The following is a 21,889-nucleotide window of genomic DNA, read 5'->3' as shown; positions in this document are numbered from 1 at the left end:
GAACAGCAAAGCACAGGACTTGGTCTTCAGTCCCTTTTAAAATAATGTGAATAAAACTATTTTGGAGGAACTGGCTTGTCTGAGTATTTGTATGGACAACCGGATTCATGGCCTTATTAAACCCTAAATGACCAAGACCAAATGATTTTTGTTTTTCTTTTTAATTTTTGCTTCTCTGCTGATCTGCAGCCCTAACTTTATTTTTTTCACTAATTGTATTATTTTTGCCTCTGTTTGAGATGCATATAAATCACCATGCAATTTAGATTTTTTAGTTTCTTTGCATCACAATTATAGCAAAAAAGGCTAAAGGTTTATTTTTTATTGTAAAAAAAATACAGTAAAAATGTTTTTTTAAATAAAAATATGCATTATACACTTTTTTCTTTACTAATTTTTCCCACTGTAAAAGGAACATCCATAGTATCCCAAGTCACAGGGAGAGAAAACAGCCCACTACAGTGACCGAAGTCCTCGGTAGGGTTGATCAGGGTATACTAGGACCCAGAAGCTCTGATATGTGAGAGAACAAGCGATCATATGATTGTCAGATCATAAAGAAACGTTAGTGGTGCAGTTGTTTCTATTCAGTATATAATGCTCAGAGAGTGCTATAGGACAGGATGAGAGAAGTATAATAAACCACTCCTGACTTCTCATAAGGCTCCCCAGCTGTTTCTCACAGAGAACTGACCTTATCCTGCTAGATCGCAAGAGTCTCTCTTTACAGTTCGGGTTGGCTCATCTGTACTTCTTTCTCACCAATCAGCTGTTCTCACCATCTGCAGTGGTTGGATGTACATAGCAAAACAGCACAAATCCATAAAGTTTAGTGACTGCGGCCAGGTACTGAGGATCGGCCTCTATTGAAGAGACTAGAAGATGACCTGCAGGGGCCGTCAGCGTTAACTAAACTGTACAGAGCTGTGCAGATGTGATAACATCTGTTTGGATGGGTGCCGGACCCCTACTTATCTTATATTGCTGATCTATGCAAAAGATATTTTTTTTAATGACACTTTTTTTTAATAGCACCATAAATTTAAAATATATTGTATTGAAAAAAAAAATGCTACTGTTTTTCGGGGTGGGAAAGGGGTGAAGGGTGACAAAAAATTAACTTTTTTTTTTACTTATACATTTCTATGTATTTCTCTCCTAAAAGACTGGATCCAACATTGGCTTGACTGCAGGTACAGCACTGCAATACTTCTGCATTGTGGTGTACTACAATGTTAACTGTAACAGGAACACAAGAAAAAAAAAAAAAAAAAATCACATTCTGAACCCTATAAAGCCACCGCTCTAGTATTGACACTCAATTGGTCCCATGCTGGCTTTTGTTTACATACCAGCGGTGATGTTGCCAATCATTGCCCATACTGGTGATGCCAGTAAGCACGGTGCATTAATGCTAGAATCAATGATTGGCTGCTGCTGTCAAACAGTGGGACCAGAGGAAATTTTAACAGGTGTTTTTTTTCTCTTTATCTTGTTTTTGGAATGCCTTTTGATGGAGCTGTTTTCACTTCACTGAGTGTTTTGAAGAAATGTAGACAAATAGCATTAGACTAAAGCATTATCTGATGACAATCTCTAATATATATATATATATATATATATATATATATATATATATATATTATTTATATTTCTACTACTCTATGATTAGAGATCAATATTTTATGACATGGCACCAAAAGTAAACCATTCTTAAATGACCTACAGAAAAACCTCTAAAACTTTTCTGTATGATTTGCAAATATAGCATGTGGGTGTTAGAAGAAAAATAAGGAGCCATTACTTAGGTAGTTCAAAAGCCATGGGCAAATGAGATCTTAAACTATTAAAATATTATTTGTTCTATAGGGATTACCTATTACACATTTAATTTAGTCAAGCATGTCTGCTAAGAGGCATACAAATCCCACCATAGCTAATTTAAGAACTTACCAATTTCCCTTGCAATTCTGACAGCTTCATCTGCATCCTGTAAAAGCAGGAAATGAGACTCCCGTTAATCCCATCAGCCATTGCACTGTGTCCTAAGGGCAGTCATATATTGCACTACTGTCTCCTCCGATTCATTTAATGTTTGATTTTACAACCTTGTGACCTTGTTCATTCAGAGGAATGTAAAATTAATACCATAAGTGGAATGTAAATTCTACCTCATCATTATTTTAGTGGCAGAGGAAAACTCAGAGCGCCATCCAATCAGCTGACAGGAAGCCATGCTGCCACTGAGAAATGGCCTTCTGCAGTGGCCGAAATGAAGTGATTAAATTTCAGAGTTTACAATCCATAATGGGCCATAAATCAGGGCATTAATCCTTGTCGGGGAAAGCTTGTTTCGGTCTCCTCTCCTGGTTGCCTGTCATGCTTTCCATGAAGCTGTCAGCAGGGGGAGACGATTCTCTATTGTTTCAGATGCTGTTTGTTCTGTCCAGCAATCAGTAGCTGGTAAAAGTAAGTAAAAGAGCGCAAATATACAAGAAGCAGGTTGATTGGTGATACCATCCGCCATAAAAGTATGGAAATCAAATAAATGGCATGTGTAAAAAATTTTTTAGAAAAACTGAAAATAAAATTATATTCAGTCTAAATCAATATGTATATATTCATAATGATATACTTAAAAAAAAAAACAGATACATACACACAATTATATATATTTATTAAACACACACATGCATACACGTCTAAGAGATCCTAATTAAATGCACATATTTTATATTAATACACTAGGAAATTTTTTCAGACTTTTTTCAAGAAATAAGCTTATTAATGTACATTTTTTTCCTCCTTAGATGATATAAAAATGTCTCAAGAGAAAAAAAAAGTTTCACTACTGTGTTAGGCTCCTGAAGTAAAAGGACCCTTGCAGGGGAAGTTGGCAAAAAATTTAATTTCCTTTCATTAACTAGTCTGCTCCACAATCTGTGCTTGTTAAGTTCAAAGCAGTCTTAAGAGCAACCTTAGCTTTAAGTCCTTTTACTCTGAGCGCTCACATCTGCTAATGAGATTTTTTTTTTGTCCACAAAATAACAATTGTTTTTAAACCATAGATAAATTCCCTTACAAGAATGTATAGGTTTACTGTTTTATTACACCTTGTTTCTTTCTATGGGATGTTGGCTTAAAGGAATGAGATTCATGAATAGGGGGTCATTTAAGAAAGTTAGTGGTTTGTACACATTGAGTAGCAAGGACCTTTGTTCTTGCCTGTGACAGTTATGCGAGAATACTTCCCCTTAATAGCCTCTCTGTCAGGAAGTGTTAAAGCTTCCAAATGCAGACAATTAGACCCTCTCCAGCAATATGCAGCAATGACTGATGAAGAGGCGTGATTAGAGCACAAGTTGAGAACTTTCTGAATTTCTTTTTGCTTGCAAATTTGATTGTGCTGGGAAAACGCAATTAGCAAGCCAATTTATAGTTAGGTGAGGAAATTGTCTAATAATAGAAAATAAAGAGACATTTTGAGAAAATCACACAAAAATACTATACAAGCTTTATTTTCATTGTCTTGTTTCATTACATCAAGCAACTAATAGTCAGGCATGGCTGTCCATCAGACACCAATAAATGCCGAATAGGTAAAACTGTATTCTTTGCCTTTTCCTTGGGGGTTTTTCTACTATAAACCTCATTTAAAAATCAGATTTTTTTCACGCACACAAAAAAAAACACATTTCCATCCATTTGCTGGATCCCAGTTTTACCATCAGTGGGCTGGACCACATTTTTACCAATGATTTTCTCATATGTCCAAATTAGAAAAAAAAAAAAAAACCTGCTTCACTTCTACCCATTAGGCTATGTGCACACGTAGCGGAACTCTCGCGGAAGTTACCGCGAGAATTCCGGAATTCCATTCAGCGGGAAAATCGCATTTTAAATTCCCGCGATTTTCCCACGGAAAAACTAGCGATTTGCAAGCGTTTGTAGCTTGCAGAAAGCTAGCGTTTTCCAAGCGATTTGTAGCATCGCTTGGAGAACTGATTGACAGGTTGGTCACACTCGTCAAACATAGTGTTTGACGAGTGTGACCAACTTTTTACTATTGAGGCTGCCTATGCGGCATCAATAGTAAAAGATATAATGTTAAAATGCAAAAAAAATCAAAAAATAAAAAATGGTGTTTTCACCTTCCGGCGTCACGCGCAGGCTTCCCGGGCCTCAGCGATGCTATCGTTCCCAGTAATGCCTTGAGAGACCTTTGAAGACGCCGCGGTCTCGCGATAATGTAGCGGTCTCGCGAGGAATAGGGACGGCTACATTATTGCGAGACCGCGACGTCAACAATGCAATCCTTTGGGTGCGGGATCGCCGCGATTCCGCAAAATAATGAGCATGCTGCGTATTTTTCCGCGAAGCGATTCCGCCGCGGTAAAATCCGCAGCATTAGCACAGCATTGCGGAATCCCATAGGATTGCATGGGATGCCTTTTTTGTGCGTTTTCACGGCAACATCGCGCATTAAAAACGCCGCGAAACGCAAAAAAAAAGCGACGTGTGAACGCAGCCTTACAATTTTAATCACAGACAGCACCTGTATTGCACACAGATTACATCCGTGTGCAGTCTGTGATTTTCATACATTCATACACTTGTGTGGATGACTTCGATCTGTGACTCAGATCAAAAACAGACATGTCAAAGACATGTGAACAGCCCCCATGGACTTCAATAGGTATATTTTCCAATCATGGAAAACACGGAAAGAACAAATATCTGAAAAATAGATGTCTGAATAGAGTTTTATATAGTTATCGCCTCAAGCTATTCGATAATACTGTTTTCTCTCCCAAGTATCACATCTTACTGTTTTCTCTCCCAAGTATCACATCTTATTGCAAATAGATTAAAATTGCAATGTATACATTGTGTAATTTCTTTAATACGTCATAAATAAGGATGTGTGTGTGTATATATATATATATATATATATATATATATATATATATATATATATCTATCTATCTCTATTAGGAACTAAGCTTTTAATATAGCAAGTGGTCATACAAAAATTTTCAAGCATTTACTACTGGGTCCAAAAATAAACAAAAAAAAAAAAAAACACAATATTTACGCTCCTCCATGCTCTCATTTCTGAATCCTCCTGGTATCAACGTCCAGCGGTTGTGTGAGCACTGCAGCCGCTCAGTGACAGTTGATTGGCTGCAGCATCCGCATTTAGTTTGAGACCAGTCTAACAAAGTGTGAATGAGGAAGCCGATCACCTGCAGGTTCATCGCTCATGTGATGACCCCTCTGGATGTTCATCAAGGAAAGCAGCCCTCTTGCGTACAGAGGTGCAAAACGAATCAGGTGAGTGTTATGGTTTTTTCCTCATTTCCTTTGTCTCATTAATAAGATTTATAGGATGATCTGCAGCAGCACTGCAAGCACAGCTAAAAGCAGCTTGATTCATCAAAAAGACAATAGAAAGGCCTTTAAAAAAATCCAGAATAGATCCAATATGTAAATAATTGTAAATATTTAAAAAGATTAACCAAGTGTATGGAGAATCCTAGTTGAACACTTGTTTTCAGAAACAATAAAAGGAGCATACAAAAATAATTCAAGGACGTTCCTTTTTTACCTTTAGTTATGGCAGATGCCCAAAAGATAATTACAGCAGTTAAACAGGATGGAAATGTCACAAATCCTGACACAGTTAGCAATAGTACAACCACATTAAACAGGAATTATCATATACACACAATCCTAATTTGCAATTAGCTGCTCATTTCTTAGTGATGTGCAAAATTAATCAGGCATGGAAATTAGACAAAAATTCAAAATGAGCGTTGCATGGCAAATATTATCATGGCTTAGGCAAACAAAATAAGTAGTTAAACATTCCACAAGAAAATTCCCCATTACCACTGATAATCACCAAGTCAATTTAAGCTTTCAGGATGTGTATTTAATTACAATCATTTTTCTTCATTTGAAATCTTTTATATAATGATAGGTGTGCAGATTTAAACTTGGCTTAGTTCTGCTCAATTATAGCATTTACTGCTTTACTTTTCCTTAAAACCACATATACATACAGGCAAAATACATGAAACTGGTTTCTTCATAAAGGTTTGCCCAAAGCACAAGAAACTAAGAGACCCTTCACACATTAGGACAAAGTTAGCTGAACCCACCGACGGTGACTGATGGTCAGGAAAGATGCTGATTGTGTTTTTCTGATTTCAGACTGCCAATCGCTATGTTCTCTCTGAGATAAGCCAACGGCAGATGTGTTAAAAAGCGGATTTCTCAAAGAGAAAACAGGAGCATTCGGGAGAGTGTGCTCCTGTGTAAGTGAGGGTCAGTTGAGATGGGTGGCAGCCAAATGATCAGCCAAAGCATTTTTCGGCCAACAGCCATCTAATGTGTATGGCCAATCTCAGAGTGGCTCTGCTCTTAAGGGCTCATACTCAGTTGCGACACTCGCACAAAAACCTGGCAATGCCGCTGGCACTGGGACCGCAGCATGCGGTTGCATGTATTTCTATGCAGCCGCACGCTCCGGTCCCAGTGCCGGGTTTTCATGCGAGAGACTTGCGTGAGAATCATGCGAGTCTCTCGCAAGCGAGTATGAGCCCTAAGACTGTGGGTGTCCAAAAGACATCTCTCCAGAATCCCCCTTACAGATAAGACATAGTAACAGTTATTAAGTTTGAAGAAAGACTGAAGGCCCCGTCACACACAGCGATCTCGCCGGCGAGATCGCTGTGTGTGACTGGGATCAGCGACCGACCCCCTGCCGGTTATCGCTGATTGTGCTCTATCGGCCTGGGCCATTTTTCGATCACTGGTCTCCCGCTGGCCAGCACGCATCAACGATCAGCGACGCTGGTTTCTAATGTAAACATCGGGTATCCAGGGAGTCGCACGGCTCTTAGATACCCGATGTTTACATTAGAAACCAGCATCCAGTGACGCTGGTCCTGATCGCTGGAGGGGCTGTCTTGTGACAGCTCACCAGCGATCAGCCTAACGATGTCCCAGCGATCCCATCATGTTGAATCGTTGGTGGGATCGCTGGGACATCGTTATGTGCAACAGGGCCTTTAGTCCATCTAGTTCAACCTATATCCTATCCTAACCTTCCCTAACATGTTGATCCAGAGGAAGGCAAAAAAAACCCATGTGGCAAACAGTAAGCATCACATTGGGGAAAAACCACCATGGTTACTTACCGGTAGCCGGTTTTTCCGGAACCCATGACAGCACCACCTGAGAGAGGGATCCGCCCCGCCAGGACAGGAACCTACTGAGACATAAGGGGCGGCACCTCTCCCCCGCTTCAGTTGGGTTACAGAGCATTGAAAGGACTTCCCGGTTAGTTACATGTTTAATCCAACACCACAACACTCAAAACACCCTACTAGTTGTGCACACCCATACAGTGAAAAAGGGGGGGAATGTACGGGTGCTGTCATGGGTTCCGGAAAAACCGGCTACCGGTAAGTAACCATGGTGGTTTTCCCTTCACCCATGACAGCACCACCTGAGAGATTTTTGGAGACTTCGAAACACCTTAGGGAGGGACCACCGCTTGCAGCACCCTTCTACCAAAGGTTAAGTCAGCAGAGGAGGATAGATTTAATCTATAGTGCTTAAAGAAGGTTGAAGGTGAGGCCCAGGTAGCGGCCTTACAAATCTGTTCGATTGATACCTCTGCCTTTTCAGCCCAGGAGGTCGCCACGGCTCTGGTGGAATGAGCCTTGATGCCGTCAGGAATCGGGATACCACTAGCTGAATAGGCTACACTAATGGCTTCCCTAATCCATCTAGCAATAGTCCCTTTTGAAACCCCATAGCCCTTCCTGGCACCCTGAAAAGCTACGAATAGGGACTGTGACCTCCTCCACTGGCTAGTGGCAGATATATATTCTACGAGAGCCCTTTTAACATCCAGACTATGGAATTTTTCCTCCCCCAGATTTTTTGGATTTTCGCAAAAGGATGGAAGGACAATTTCCTGACCCCGATGGAAATCTGATACTACCTTGGGCAGATAACTGGGGTCTGTTCTTAATACTACCCTATCCTGAAAGACTTGCGTATAAGGAGGATTTACTGAGAGAGCCTGTAAGTCGCTTATCCTGCGGGCTGATGTGAGGGCTACTAACAGGATTGTTTTTAGGGTCAAGAACTTTAGGGGTAGCTGATGTAATGGCTCATACGGATCTTTTGTAAGGGCTTCTAACACCAGGTTTAAATCCCAGGGGGCTATTCTGGGTATTGGAATAGGCTTAGCTCTATGGCAGGATTTAATAAATCTGGCTATCCACCTTTCTGATGCCAGTTTGCAATTGTAGAGCGCCCCTAGCGCCGACACCTGAACCTTAAGTGTGTTTACTGCTAACCCCATCTGCAACCCAGATTGTAAGAACTCTAGGATGGCCCTAATCGGGGGTTCTTTTCCTAACGGCTTACCCAAGAACTGTAGGAACTTATCCCATGTTCTGCCGTAGATGTTAGTAGTCACCGGTTTCCTGCTTTTTAGCAGAGTGGCCACCAGCCCAGGGGAGAACCCCCTATCCATTAAAAGCGACCTTTCAAATTCCACGCCGTCAGATGGAATCCTTTGACCTGAGCGTGCAATATTGGACCCTGAGCTAGTAGGTCCGGGATTTCTGGCAAAACCCATGGATCGGAGAGGGACATCTTCCGTAGCAGAGCGAACCAGGGCCTTTTTGGCCAGAATGGAGCTATTAGAATCACCCTGGCTTGATCGTTTCTGATTTTTCTTACCACAGTTGGGATCAGAGCTACTGGGGGGAACGCGTAAGCCAGTCTGAAGTTCCACTGGATGTGCAACGAGTCCACTGCCCATGGATTTTCCCTCGGCCATTACACCGTCGCCTTCTGCTGACGTCAGCCGGCGCACCCAGCATTCCAAGCGCCGCTGACGTCAGCGGCCGGAAGACGCCAGCGTCTCTCCCCTACCACAGGGATCGAGATGCAGCGTGCGCGAGGGGAGGGCGGCGCGGTGGGGGCTTCCCGGAGCCACCGGGATCCCATCCACGCCCGCAGGAACCCGGAGCCCCAGGGACCCCGGGGACTGCGCTTCCAGGACCCGACGGCCGGCGCTACAGGTAAGCTACCTGTTCTTCCCGCGCCGGGACGGGCCTGGGTCTTTTATCTTTTTCTTCGCCCATGACAGGCACCGCCACAGTGGGATTCCTTCCAGGACAGGAACCCAACTGAAGCGGGGGAGAGGTGCCGCCCCTTATGTCTCAGTAGGTTCCTGTCCTGGCGGGGCGGATCCCTCTCTCAGGTGGTGCTGTCATGGGTGAAGGGAAAAAATTCCTTCCCAAATCCACATACAGCAATCAGACTAGCTCCCTGGATCAACGCAATATCAAGGAAACAAGTGTTTATAACATGTAATATTACACTTTTCAAGAAAGGCATCCAGTCCCTTCTTAAATTTTAGTAGGGAATCACTCATTACAACATCATATGACAGAGTTCCATAGTCTCACTGCTCTTACAGTAAAGAATCTGCGTCTGTGATTAAACATTCTTTCCTCCAGACATAGAGGATGCCCCTTGTCCCCGTCACAGGTCAAAGAGTAAAAAGATCATTAGAAAGGTTGTTGTACTGTCAGCGCATATATTTATACATTGTAATAAGATCACCCCTAATCCTTCGTTTTTCCAAACTAAATAACTCCAAGTGTAATATCCTGTCTTGGTATTGTAGACCCCCCAGTTCTCTAATAACCTTAAGGCCCTTTTACATTTAGCGATGCACCAGCGATCCAACCCGGTCAGGATTGCTGGTGCATTGCTAAATGATCGCTAGTGAGCTTTCACACAGAAAGATCTCACAGCGATGCAGCAGCGACGCAGCGCACGATACTCACCTTTCACACACAGCGATCCTGACGTCCTCCCGCCCGCCTCCACGCGTCGCTCGTCGTCACAGCAGGAAGCCCCAGCAGGAAGCTGACGACGAGAAATGGAGCTGGACATTCTCGCGCGATCAGCGATGGACAGCAAGGGAGCCGGTCGGAGGTAAGTATCACACATAGCGATATCGCTATAACGTCACAAAATCGGTGACGTTATAGCGATATCGCTATGTGTAAAACCCCCTTTAGTCGCTCTTCTCTGCACCCGCTCCAGTTCAGCTATGTCTTTCTTATACACCGGAATTGTACACAGTATTCTAAGTGTGGTCGCACTAGTGACTTATATAGAGGTAAAATTATGTTCTCATAAGCATCTATGCCTCTTTTAACGCATCCCATTATTTTATTTGCCTTTGCAGCAGCTGCCTGACACTGGCCACTAACTTTTTCAGTGACAGTTTTGCCCAGTGTTTTACAATTAAGCACATAATTATACATCTTGTTAGTTCTACCCAAGTGCATGACCTTACATTTATGCCCATTAAAGCTCATTTGCTATTTATCAGCCCAAGCTTCTAGTTTAAATCATCCTGTAATATAAAATTATCCTCCCCTGTATTGATTACCTTGCAGTGTTTATTGTCATTTGCAAATATTGAAATTCTACTCTATATGCCCCCTACAAGGTCATTAATATGTTAAAAAGAAGCGGACCCAATATTGACCCCAGTGGTACCCCACTGCTAACCGTGACCCAGTCCGAGTGTGCTCCATTAATAACCACCCTCTGTTTCCTATCCCTGAGCCAACTCTTAACCCACTTACATAAAATGAGAAAAATGGGGATAGGGGAAAATATGTGTATCAACCTTTTATGTGGCACCGTCTCAAAAGCTTTTGAAAAGTACATGTACACCACGTCACAGCATTTTCTTGGTCCAGTCCGGAACTTACCTTTTCATAAAAGCTTATCAGATTAATCTGACAGGAACGGTCCCTCATAAACCCATATTGATATTGGGTCATGAGGCTATTCTTCAGATACTCCAGTATAGTATGTCTTAGAAAACGCTCCATAATTTTACCCACAGTAGAGGTTAAGCTCACTGGACTATAATTTCCAAATTCAGCTTTTGTCCCCTTTTTGAATATTGGCACCACATTTGCTATACGCCAGTCCTATGGTACAGACCCTATTATGGAATCTTTAAAGATTAAAAATAATGGTCTATGACTGTACTTAATCCTGCAGTACTCGGGCGTGTATCCCATCCAGGCCCAGGGAGTTCTCAATTTTAGTGATTTTTAGACGCCGCCGAATTTCGTGCTGGGTTAGGCAGGTGACATTTAATGGAGAATTTTTTTATCATTCATCATGTTATACGTCATGGGATTTTCTTGTGTAAATACTGTTGAAAAAAAGTTGTGGAGAAATGGGGTCAGTGGGTGCTCACGTCCGCTGGCCCGGCTGTCTTTAGCAAGATGCATGGACCAGGGCTCATACCACTGAACGCCCGCTCTATCTCCCTGTGGGCAACCTACTACACAGACAACACAGGGTTAGGGTACAACAGTGTGGCAATACTTTATTGAACCACAACACCCAATAGCAAACAGAACACTCTCAGCAATTACCCCCAACATGGTGCACATTACAGGGCCTAACCCTTCCGCTGACTCGCCTGGATAAAAGTAGATGTTACGTCAGAGCTATTCCACCTGTGATATAGACACAGAAGAGATATTGAGAACCGTAGGGAGATGACCGAGAACAGTCCATAGAGTCCGTAGAAGGTCCAAAGCCAGATGACACAACATCACAGCTCCAAGGGTTGCTATTCCACCTGTGATATACACACAGAGAAGAAATAACGACAAGCGTAGGGAGGTGACAGTCCATACAAGGTCGAAAGCCAGTAGACACGAGAGTCACCACCTGGCTTAACCGACCATCTCCATGGAGCCAGGCAACCAGCGGGTCCCAAAACCTGGCTTTCTCCAAACATATCCATGGTCCCAAGATGGTCACTTGATCAGATCGGTGTTCTTCCAACCGGAGCCGAAAACTGCTAGGTTGTTACCCTTAGAATCATAGATCCGTGTCCCTCGTGATGGTACCATGATGAATTGGCTGCAGTCTTCTCATCCGTTGAGTGTTGTGCAGAATGCCCGACTGGTAGCTCTCTGTGTCATGAGATGAGATTCCCAATGCTCTCTCTGTGTCTTGTGACATGTAAGCTATATTTAAAGTTACCCAGTGTGCTTCACTTCATCCTCACAGCCTTTCCCCATCTACCTTCGAAGTCCATCTACAAGTACTATTACAGACTTAGGGTCCAGTTACACACAGCAACGCTCCAGTGATCCTGACAACGATACGACCTGATAAGGATCGCTGATACGTCACTACATGGTCGCTAGTAAGTTGTCAAACAGGTAGATCTATTCAATGACGCAGCAACGATACGGCGATCTGTATAACGACCTCGGCGGTCATTGGAACCTTGTCACACAGCAGCTATACTGACGACTCACACCTGCGTCCCTGAGTTCTGCGTCGCCAACAAGGTCGCTCGTCGGCGTCAAACAGAGCAATGCATGCTGGCCAGCGGGACGCCAACGATCAAAAAATGGCCTAGGGCATTCGAGCACGATCCACGATATTGCCAGTCGCTGCTATGTGTCACATGTAGCGAGATCGCTGGCGAGGTCGCTGTTGCGTCATAAAACTTATAACGTTTTAGCGATCTCCCTAACGATCTCGTTATGTGAGACGGGGCCTTTACACGGTATGTTAAATGATATGCAAGTCTGTCTTCTTGACCCACCAGACAAACACTTAAATCCACAAACCAATATACAGATAAAAAGTCAATTCTTGTGGGTTTACAAAAACATGGTTGTCTGGGAAATTAAGATACAATCTGGTTTCTTCACAAAAGTCATTTAGCATATTGGATTTTTCCTCATCCACCAATCTCCATTTCCACTGATCTGGCATTTTTCCCCACCAGCAAACTACAAATGCAGAAGCGTTAAACTGACATGACAACTGATCCTATAGTGTTCTATAGAAGGACAACATCTGCAAAGTGTTTGTATGTTCTCCCCGTGTCTGTGTGTCTCTCTTTGGGGTTCTCCGGTTTCCTCCCACACTCCAGACATACTTATAGGGAATATAGATTGTGATCCCATTGGGGACAGCGATGATCAAGTCTGTAAAGCAGTGCTGCAGAATATGATAGCGCTATATATGCACATGTCCAAAATTGTTGGTACCCCTCGCTTAAGGACAGAAAAACCCACAATGGTGACAGAAATAACTTGAATCTGACAAAAGTAATAAATAAAACAAAAATCTATGAAAATGATCAAATGATAGTCAGACATTGCTTTTCAACCATGCTTCCACAGAATTAAAAAAAAATAAATAAAATTCATAAAATAGGCCTGGACAGAAATGATGGTACCCTTGAAAATAATGTGAAAAAAGCTACATGTTAAATCAAGGTGTGTCCACTAATTAGCATCACAGGTGTCTACAATCTTGGAATCAGTGAGTGGGCCTGTATAGAGGGCTACAGTTACTCACTGTGCTGTTTGGTGACATGGTGTGTAATCACACTCAACATGGACCAGAGGAAGCAAAGGAAAATTGTCTCAGGAGATTAGAAAGAAAATTATAGACAAACTAGCTGAAGAGCCCGGCGCTGCCCGGGCATAGTAACTACGGTAACTGTGGTTAGTTACAACAAATTATAATTATCCTCCATCCCATAGTCCCGTGCCCATATACCCATCATACATATCCACCATCCCATAGGCCTGTGCCCATATACCCATCACATACTCCATCCCATAGGCCCGTGCCCATATACCCATCACAAATCCTCCATCCCATAGTCCCATGCCCATATACCCATCATACATATTCGCCATCCCATAGTCGAGTGCCCATATACCCAGCACACATCCTTCATCTCATAGTCCCATGCCCATATACCCATCATACATCCTCCATCCCATAGGCCCGTGCCCATATACCCATCATACATATCCTCCATCCCATAGTCGAGTGCCCATATACCCATCACACATCCTCCATCCCATAGTCCCATGCCCATATACCCATCATACATATCCGCCATCCTATAGTCCAGTGCCCATATACCAACCACACATCCTCCATCCCATAGTCAACCATTATGACATCATAATGAGGGGCGGGGCTTGATGACATCAGCGTCGCCATGGCAACCATTGTGACATCATAATGAGGGGCGGGGCTTGATATGCACACACTGTTTCCCCATTATGTAGATAGGGGCATTATGACATCATAATGAGGGGCGGGGCTTGACGCACACACACTTTTTCCCCAGTATGTAGATAGGGGCAAAATTGTTTGGTGAATTGGAACACGCGGGGTTAAAATTTCGCCTCACCACATAGCTTAGGACGCTCTCGGGGTCCAGACGTGTGACTGTGCCAAATTTTGTGGCTGTAGCTGCGACGGTGCAGATGCCTATCCCGGACACACACACACACACTTTGAGCTTTATATATTAGATGTTAGAGGTAAAAGTTACAAGACCATCTCCAAGGAGATTGATGTTCCTGTGACTATAGTTGCCCATATTATTCAGAAATTTAAGCTCCATGGGACTGTAGCCAACCTCCCTGCAGTAGGAAAATTGATGATAAATCAAAGAAACGGATAATACAAATGGTAACAAAAGAGCCCAGAAAAACTTCTAAACAGATTAAAGTTGAACTTCAAGCTCAAGGAACATCAGTGTCAGATCGCACCATCCATCGTTGTATGAGCCAAAATGGACTTCATGGGAAACGACCAAGGAGGACACCATTGTTGGGGGGAAAAAAAAAAAAAATCATAAAAAAGCCAGACTGGAATTTGCCAAACGTTGACAAGCTACAAAGCTTCTGGGAGAATGTCCTATGGATAGACAAGACAAAAGTTGAACTTTTTGGCAAAGCATATCAGTTCTATGTTCACAGACGAAAAAATGAAGCATATCAAGTTAGCCATTAAAAGGTATCAACCACTGAGGACTCAATTCTAAATATACTTCTATCAAGAAAAGAACACTGTCCCTACTGTGAAACATGGAGGCGGCTCTGTTATGCTCTGGGGCTGCTTTGTCAGAAGGCTTGGTCTCAGTCGCAGGTCATGGGTCTTGCAACAGGATAATGACCCAAAACACAGAGCTAAAAACACCCAAGAATGGCTAAGAGGAAAACATTGGACTATTCTGAAGTGGCCTTCTATGAGCCCTGACCTAAAACCTATTGAGCATCTTTGGAAAGAGCTGAAAAATGCCATCTGGAAAAGGCAACCTTCAAACACGAGACAACTGGAGCAGTTTGTTCTTGAGGAGTGGGCCAAAATACCTGTCGAGAGGTGCACAAGTCTCATTGACAGTTACAGGAATCATTTGATTGCCTCAAAAGGTTGTGCAACAAAATATTAAGTTAAGGTTATCATCATTTCTATCCAGGCATTTTTCATGAGTTTTACTTTTTAAAAATACTGTGGAAGCATGGTTGAAAAGCAATGTCTGACTTCCATTTGTTAATTTTCATAGATTTTTGATTTATTATTACTTTTGACAGATTCAAGTTATTTCTGTCACCATTGTGGGTTTTTCAGTCATTAAACGAGTGGTACCAACAATTTTGACCAGGTGTATAAGCAATGCATAATAAATAAATTAATTAATCCGGCTCACATCAGTTGTTGCACCAGACCAGCTGAATAAGAAAATGTTACTTATTGCATTTTTTGATCCAGCTCAACAGTTATGCAGCAAAAACTGGTAGAAAAAGCCAGACAACTAATTCTGTTTTGACATCAGGAAAAATGGAATCCCAGCCTAAAGACCTCACTGCTAGGAAAGAGCCCTCAGTAGTTAGTGGGAAGTTAGCGGCTTCCTAAAGCCCCCGTCACAGATAGCGATCTCGCTAGCGAGATCGCTGCTGAGGCACAAGTTTTGTGACGCAACAGCGATCTCACCAGCGAGATCGCTGTGTATGACACCTATCAGCGACCAGCCCCCCTGCCGGTATCGCTGATCGTTGTTGGAAAGCCCTGGACATTTTTTTGATTGCTGGTCTCCCGCTGGCAAGCACGCATCGCTGCGTGTGACAGGCGGGAGACCAGCGATCAGCGCGCTGGTAACTAAGGTAAATGCAGGGTTTCTAAGCAGCGCATGGTGCTTAGAAACCCTCTGTGTACCTTAGTTACAAGCGCGCTGATGCAGGGAGATGGTAACCAAGGTACACATCGGGTTTCTAAGTGACGCGCGCTGCTTAGAAACCCGATGTGTACCTTAGTTACCAGCTCCCTGCTTCAGCGCGCTGGTAACCAACGTACACAGCGACGCGCCCGCTCGGCGTCGCTGGTTCTGATCGCTGGTGAAGCTGCCTGTTTGACAGCCCACCAGCGATCATGTAGTGACACACCAGCGATCCTGACAAGTTGATAGCGACTCACCAGCGATCCCGACAACGATATGTGGGACGGGGCCCTAAGAGATGAGAACAAAAGGATAAGAAATGCATTGCTGCCAGGGGAGAGTCAGGAGACAAACAATTGCTGGTGGGCCAGCCCTCTTTAACCCCTTTCTGACATCAGACGTACTATCCCGTCCATGGGACCCGGGCCCCTATGCCCATGGACGGGATAGTACGTCTAGCGCAATCAGCTGCGCTCACGGGGGGAGCGCCGCTGACCGCGGCCGGGTGTCAGCTGTGATAATGTGTCAGGGGAGGTCACAGACCGCCCCGACACGTTAACCCCTTGCACACCGCGATCAAATACGATCGCGGTGTACCGGGGGTCAGAGAGAAGCATCGACAGGGAGGGGGCTCCCTCCGTGCTTCCCTGAGCCCCTCACAGCTGCACAATGTGCAGCGCTGCTGCGGGGGTCTCCTCCCCTGCAGGTCCCCGCATCCAAGATGGCGATGGGGACCTTCGGGGGCCTGCAGGGAGCTGGCTTCCTCAGTGCCTGCAAAGCGCAGGCATGAGGAAGTCTAATTCTATGCCTGTGACAGATCGCTGATCTGTCACAGTGATCTGTGATGTGACAGATCAGCGATCTGTCACATGACAGCTATGTCCCCCCTGGGACAATGTAATAAAGTTAAAAAGAAGTGTAAAAATAATAATAAATAAAAAAAAAAAATCGCTAAATAAATTAAAAAAAAAAATATTCCCTAATAAATTCATTTTTTGGAAATAAAAAATAAACAAACAATAAAAGTGCACATATTTGGCTTCGCCGCGTCCGTCACGACCCGCCCTATAAAACTGTCCCATTATTTAACCCCTTTAGCGAACCCCTTAAAAATAAGAATAAAAACGAAGGAAAAAATAATGATTTATCATACCGCCGAACAAAAAGTGCAATAACGCGCGATCAAAAATACGCATATAAATATCCATGGTACTGCTCAAAACGTCATCTTGTCCCGCAAAAAACGAGCCGCCATACAGCGTCATCAGCAAAAAAGTTAAAAAGTTATAGCTCGCAGAATAAAGCGATTCAAACATAATTATTATTTTTTTATATAAAAGTTTTTATTGCATAAAAGCACCAAAACATAAAAAAAAGACATAAATGAGGTATCGCTGTAACCGTACTGACCAGAAGAATAAAACCGCCTTATCAATTTTACCGCACGCGGAACGGTGAAAACATACCCCCCAAAAGAAATTCTTAAAATGCTGGTTTTTGTTCATTCTGCGTCCCAAAAATAGGAATAAAAAACTATCAAAAAATGTCACGCGCCCGAAAATGGTACCAATAAAAACGTCAACTCATCTCACAAAAAATAAGACTTCACATGACTCTGTGGGTCAAAATACGGAAAACTTATAGGTCTCAAAATGTGGTGATGCAAAAACTAATTTTACAATAAAAAGCGTCTTTTAGCGTTTGACAGCTGCCAAAAATAAAAACCAGCCATAAATAGTAAAATCAAACCCCCCATTATCACCCCCCTTAGTTAGGGAAAAATAATAAAATTTAAAAAAAAAAAAAAATGTATTTATTTCCATTTTCCCATTAGGGTTAGGGCTAGGGGTGTGTTGGGGTTGGAGTTAGAATTGGGGGGTTTTCACTGTTTGGGCACATCAGGTGCTCTCCAAATGCAACATGGCGTCTGATCTCAATTCCAGCCAATTCTGCGTTGAAAAAGTCCTTCCCTTCCAACCTCTGCCATGCGCCCAAACAGTGGTTTACCCCATATGGGGTATCAGCCTACTCAGGACAAATTGCAAAACAACTTTTGGGGTACAATTTCTCCTGTTACCCTTAGGAAAATAAAAAAATTGGGGGCAAAAATATAATTTTTGTAGAAAAATTATGATTTTTTTTATTTTCACGCCCGGACGTTACAAACTTCTGTGAAGCACTTGGGGGTTCAAAGTGCTCACCACACATCTAGATAAGTTCCGTGGGGGGTCTAGTTTCCAAAATGGGGTCACTTGTGGGGAGTTTCAACAGTTTAGGCACATCAGAGGCTCTCCAAACGCGACATGACACCCGCAAACCATTCCATCAAAGTCTGCATTCCAAAACGTCACTACTTCCCTTCCGATCCCCGACGTGTCCCCATACAGTAGTTTTCTCCCACATATGGGGTATCAGCCTACTCAGGACAAATTGGACAACTTTTGGGGTCAAATTTCTCCTGTTACCCTTGGGAAAATAAAAAAATTGGGGACTAAAAGATCATGTGTGTGGAAAAAATATGATTTTTTTATTTTCATGCCTGGGCGTTATAAGCTTCTATGAAGCACTGGGGGGTTAAAAGTGCTCACCACACATCTAGATAAGTTCCTTAGGGGGTCTAGTTTCCAAAATGGTGTCATTTGTGGGGGGTTTCCACTGTTTTGGTACATCAGGGGCTTTCCAAACGCGACATGGTGTCCGATCTCAATTCCAGCCAAAAAAGTCAAATGGCGGTGCTTCCCTTCCGAGCTCTGCCATGCGCCTAAATAGTCATTTACATCCACATATGGGGTATCAGCACAAATTGCACAATAACTTTTATGGTCCTGTTACCCTTAGGAAAATAAAAATTGGGGGTGAAAAGATCATTTTTGTGGAAAAAATATGATTTTTTAATTGTACCACTGTACGTTATAAACTTCTGTGAGGCCCTTGTGAGTTCAAAGTTCTCACCACATATCTAGATAAGTTCCTTGGGGGTCTAGTTTCCAAAATGGGGTCACTTGTGGGGGGTTTCCACTGTTTAGGTACATCAGGGGCTCTCCAAACGTGACATGGCGTCCGATCTGAATTCCAGCCAATTTTGCATTGAAAAAGTCAAACGGCGCTCCTTCCCTTCTGAGCTCTGCCATGACGCGAAACAGTGGTTCCCCCCCAGGTATGTGGTTCCCCCCCATCAGGTATCAGCGTACTCAGGACAAATTGCACAATAACTTTTGCAGTCTAATGTCTCCTGTTACCCTTGGTAAAATAAAAAAAATTGGACCTGAAGTAATTTTTTTGTGAAAAAAAGTTAAATGTTCATTTTTTTACACATTCCAAAAATTCCTGTGAAGCACATGAAGGGTTAATAAACTTCTTGAATGTGGTTTTGAGCATCTTGAGGGGTGCAGTTTTTAGAATGGTGTCACTTTTGGGGATTTTCTATCATCTATCATATAGACCCCTCAAAGAGATTTCAAATGTGATGTGGTCCGTAAAAATAAAATGGTGTTGCAAAAATGAGAAATCGCTGGTTAACTTTTAACCCTTATAACTTCCTAACAAAAAAAAAAATTTTGGTTCCAAAATTGTGCTGATGTAAAGTAAACATGTGGAAAATGTTACTAAAGTTTTTTTGTGTGCTATATCTGTGATTTAAGGGCATAAAAATTCAAAGTTGGAAAATTGCGAAATTTTCAAAATTTTCGCCAAATTTCCGTTTTTTTTACAAACGCAAGTTATTTGAATGAAATTTTACCACTAACATGAAGTACAATATGTCACGAGAAAACAATGTCAGAATCACCAGGATCCATGGAAGCGTTTCAGAGTTATTACCTCATAAAGGGACAGTGGTCAGAATTGTAAAAATTGGCCCGGTCATGAACGTGCAAACCACCCTTGGGGGTAAAGGGGTTAAATATATATCTCCATCTATAGAGATGTATATAAGTATTTAAGAATATTTCTTTTGAAATCTTTTTATGACAGATTACTGTATGTAAAAGCTAAAGTTGAAAATCACTTTGCATACTGCTTGTATTCGCATGTCATTTGGATGTTAGGTGATAAAAATTGCATTGTACTCATATGAAAATCACAAGCCACTTGTATGACAATCGTTCGACTTTTCAGGAACAACATTGGGCCAATTTCCTTTTTTAACTGTGTTATGTATGAACCCTTAAAGGGAGTAATTGTGCAAGCTACAGTCATATGCAGCTTCCCACTAAGCCCCTGATATTACAGGCTGAGTCACAGATAAAGTCGCAATTCTGGTCTCCTAAAGAGACTCTTGCAGATGTAGCATTGATGTAGACTGAGAAACGGCTACTAGTACGCAGGGGACATCTTATATGGGCAGCACGGTGGCTCAGTGGTTAGTGCTGCAGCCTTGCAGTCCTGGGTTCGAATCCCACCAAGGACAACATCTGCAAGGAGTTTGTATGTTCTCCCCGTGTTTGCGTGGGTTTCCTCCCACACTCCAAAGACATACTGATAGGGAATTTAGATTGTGAGCCCCATCGGGGACAGTGATGAAAATGTATGCAAACTGTAAAGCGCTGCAGAATATGTTAGCGCTATATAAAAATAAAGATTATTATAAAGATTATTATATGTCCTTGGCTACAGAATTGCTTTCCTGTAAGGTCATGTCCATGAATTTTTGCATTTCCTTATGATTGTTTTTGCAGAGAAGGAAACATGCCAGATATTTAGGTCTAGACGAAAAATGTAAATTCTATAAAAGACTTGAGAGGGTCCTAAGAGCAACTAACACAATAAAGCAGGTTGTAACACCCAAAAAATGTAATAGCGGTGCCGCAAGTCACTCCTCACCTTGACCACCCCATCAAAGCCAGGGATGGTGTTGACCTTTGCCTTCTTGGCTAAAAGCTTGCTTTCAATCTTGTCTCCCATAGCTTGGATTGCATGTGTGTTGGGTCCAATAAAGGTGACGCTTTCTGCTGCCTGTGGAGACAATAAAGGTTTTATGTTTACTAAAGAAACATTAAGTGTTATCTGTGGTTTCACACTTCAGAGGACCCTTTAAAGAGAGCATGTGGAGAGTAATGTAATTAAGGTTAGACACTCAGCAAACAAAACTAAAATTAGAGGCAGGCCATCCTGCTCATTCATTAAATGCACATTTCGCTTGACATGACCACTTAAAACTACTGTACAAGCATTGAAATCCTTGTTTTCAGTGCTTCATTATGCAACTATCCAACAGGGATGACTGCTCCTGTCAAGTACCAGCTATGTGATTGACAAATATGGCATACTTAAATGCCTGACTAAATGGGGCTGCAGATTACATCAGTCATTTTACTACTTGTCAGCAATTTCAAGAAAAAGGCATGTGAATTTTTGTAAAAAAAGAAAAAATTATATACCGTATATACTCGTGTATAGGCCGACCCCAGTATAAACCGACCCCCGTAATTTTTCCACAAAAAACTGGGAAAACTTATTGTATAAGCCTAGGGTGGAAAATGCAGCAGCTACTGGTAAATTTCTAAGATAAAAATAGATACCAATAAAAGTAAAATTAATTGAGACATCAGTAGGTTAAAGGTTTTTGAATATCCATATTGAATCAGGAGCCCCATATAATGCTCCATACAGTTCATGATGGCCCCATAAGATGCTCCATACAAAATACACCCCATATAATGCTGCACAAAGGTTAATAATGCCCCCACAAGATGCTCCATAGAATAATATGCCCCATATAATGCTCCATAGATTATGCCCCCATAAAATGCTCCATAGATT

At 42.4% G+C, this 21,889-nt stretch overlaps 1 protein-coding gene across 2 annotated transcripts in view; it reads right to left on the bottom strand.

Moving 5' to 3' along the window:
* Positions 1 to 21,889, bottom strand: part of PCCA (propionyl-CoA carboxylase subunit alpha) — an 805,290-nt gene that overhangs the window by 504,495 nt on the left and 278,906 nt on the right. For both annotated transcript variants that reach the window (XM_073569504.1, XM_073569503.1), the window contains exons 7-8: positions 20,951 to 21,082; positions 1,954 to 1,990 (exon numbers count right to left, since the gene is read on the bottom strand). In XM_073569504.1, coding sequence (XP_073425605.1) covers positions 1,954 to 1,990; positions 20,951 to 21,082 — 169 coding nt within the window. The remainder of the gene's footprint in view (positions 1 to 1,953; positions 1,991 to 20,950; positions 21,083 to 21,889) is intronic.

The sequence above is a fragment of the Dendrobates tinctorius genome, unplaced genomic scaffold (genome assembly GCF_039654945.1).
Source record: "Dendrobates tinctorius isolate UK_male_01 unplaced genomic scaffold, ASM3965494v1 ptg000026l, whole genome shotgun sequence".
NCBI lineage: Eukaryota > Metazoa > Chordata > Amphibia > Anura > Dendrobatidae > Dendrobates > Dendrobates tinctorius.
Note: the sequence above shows the minus strand (reverse complement) of the source record. Positions and strands in the feature narration are given on the sequence as shown.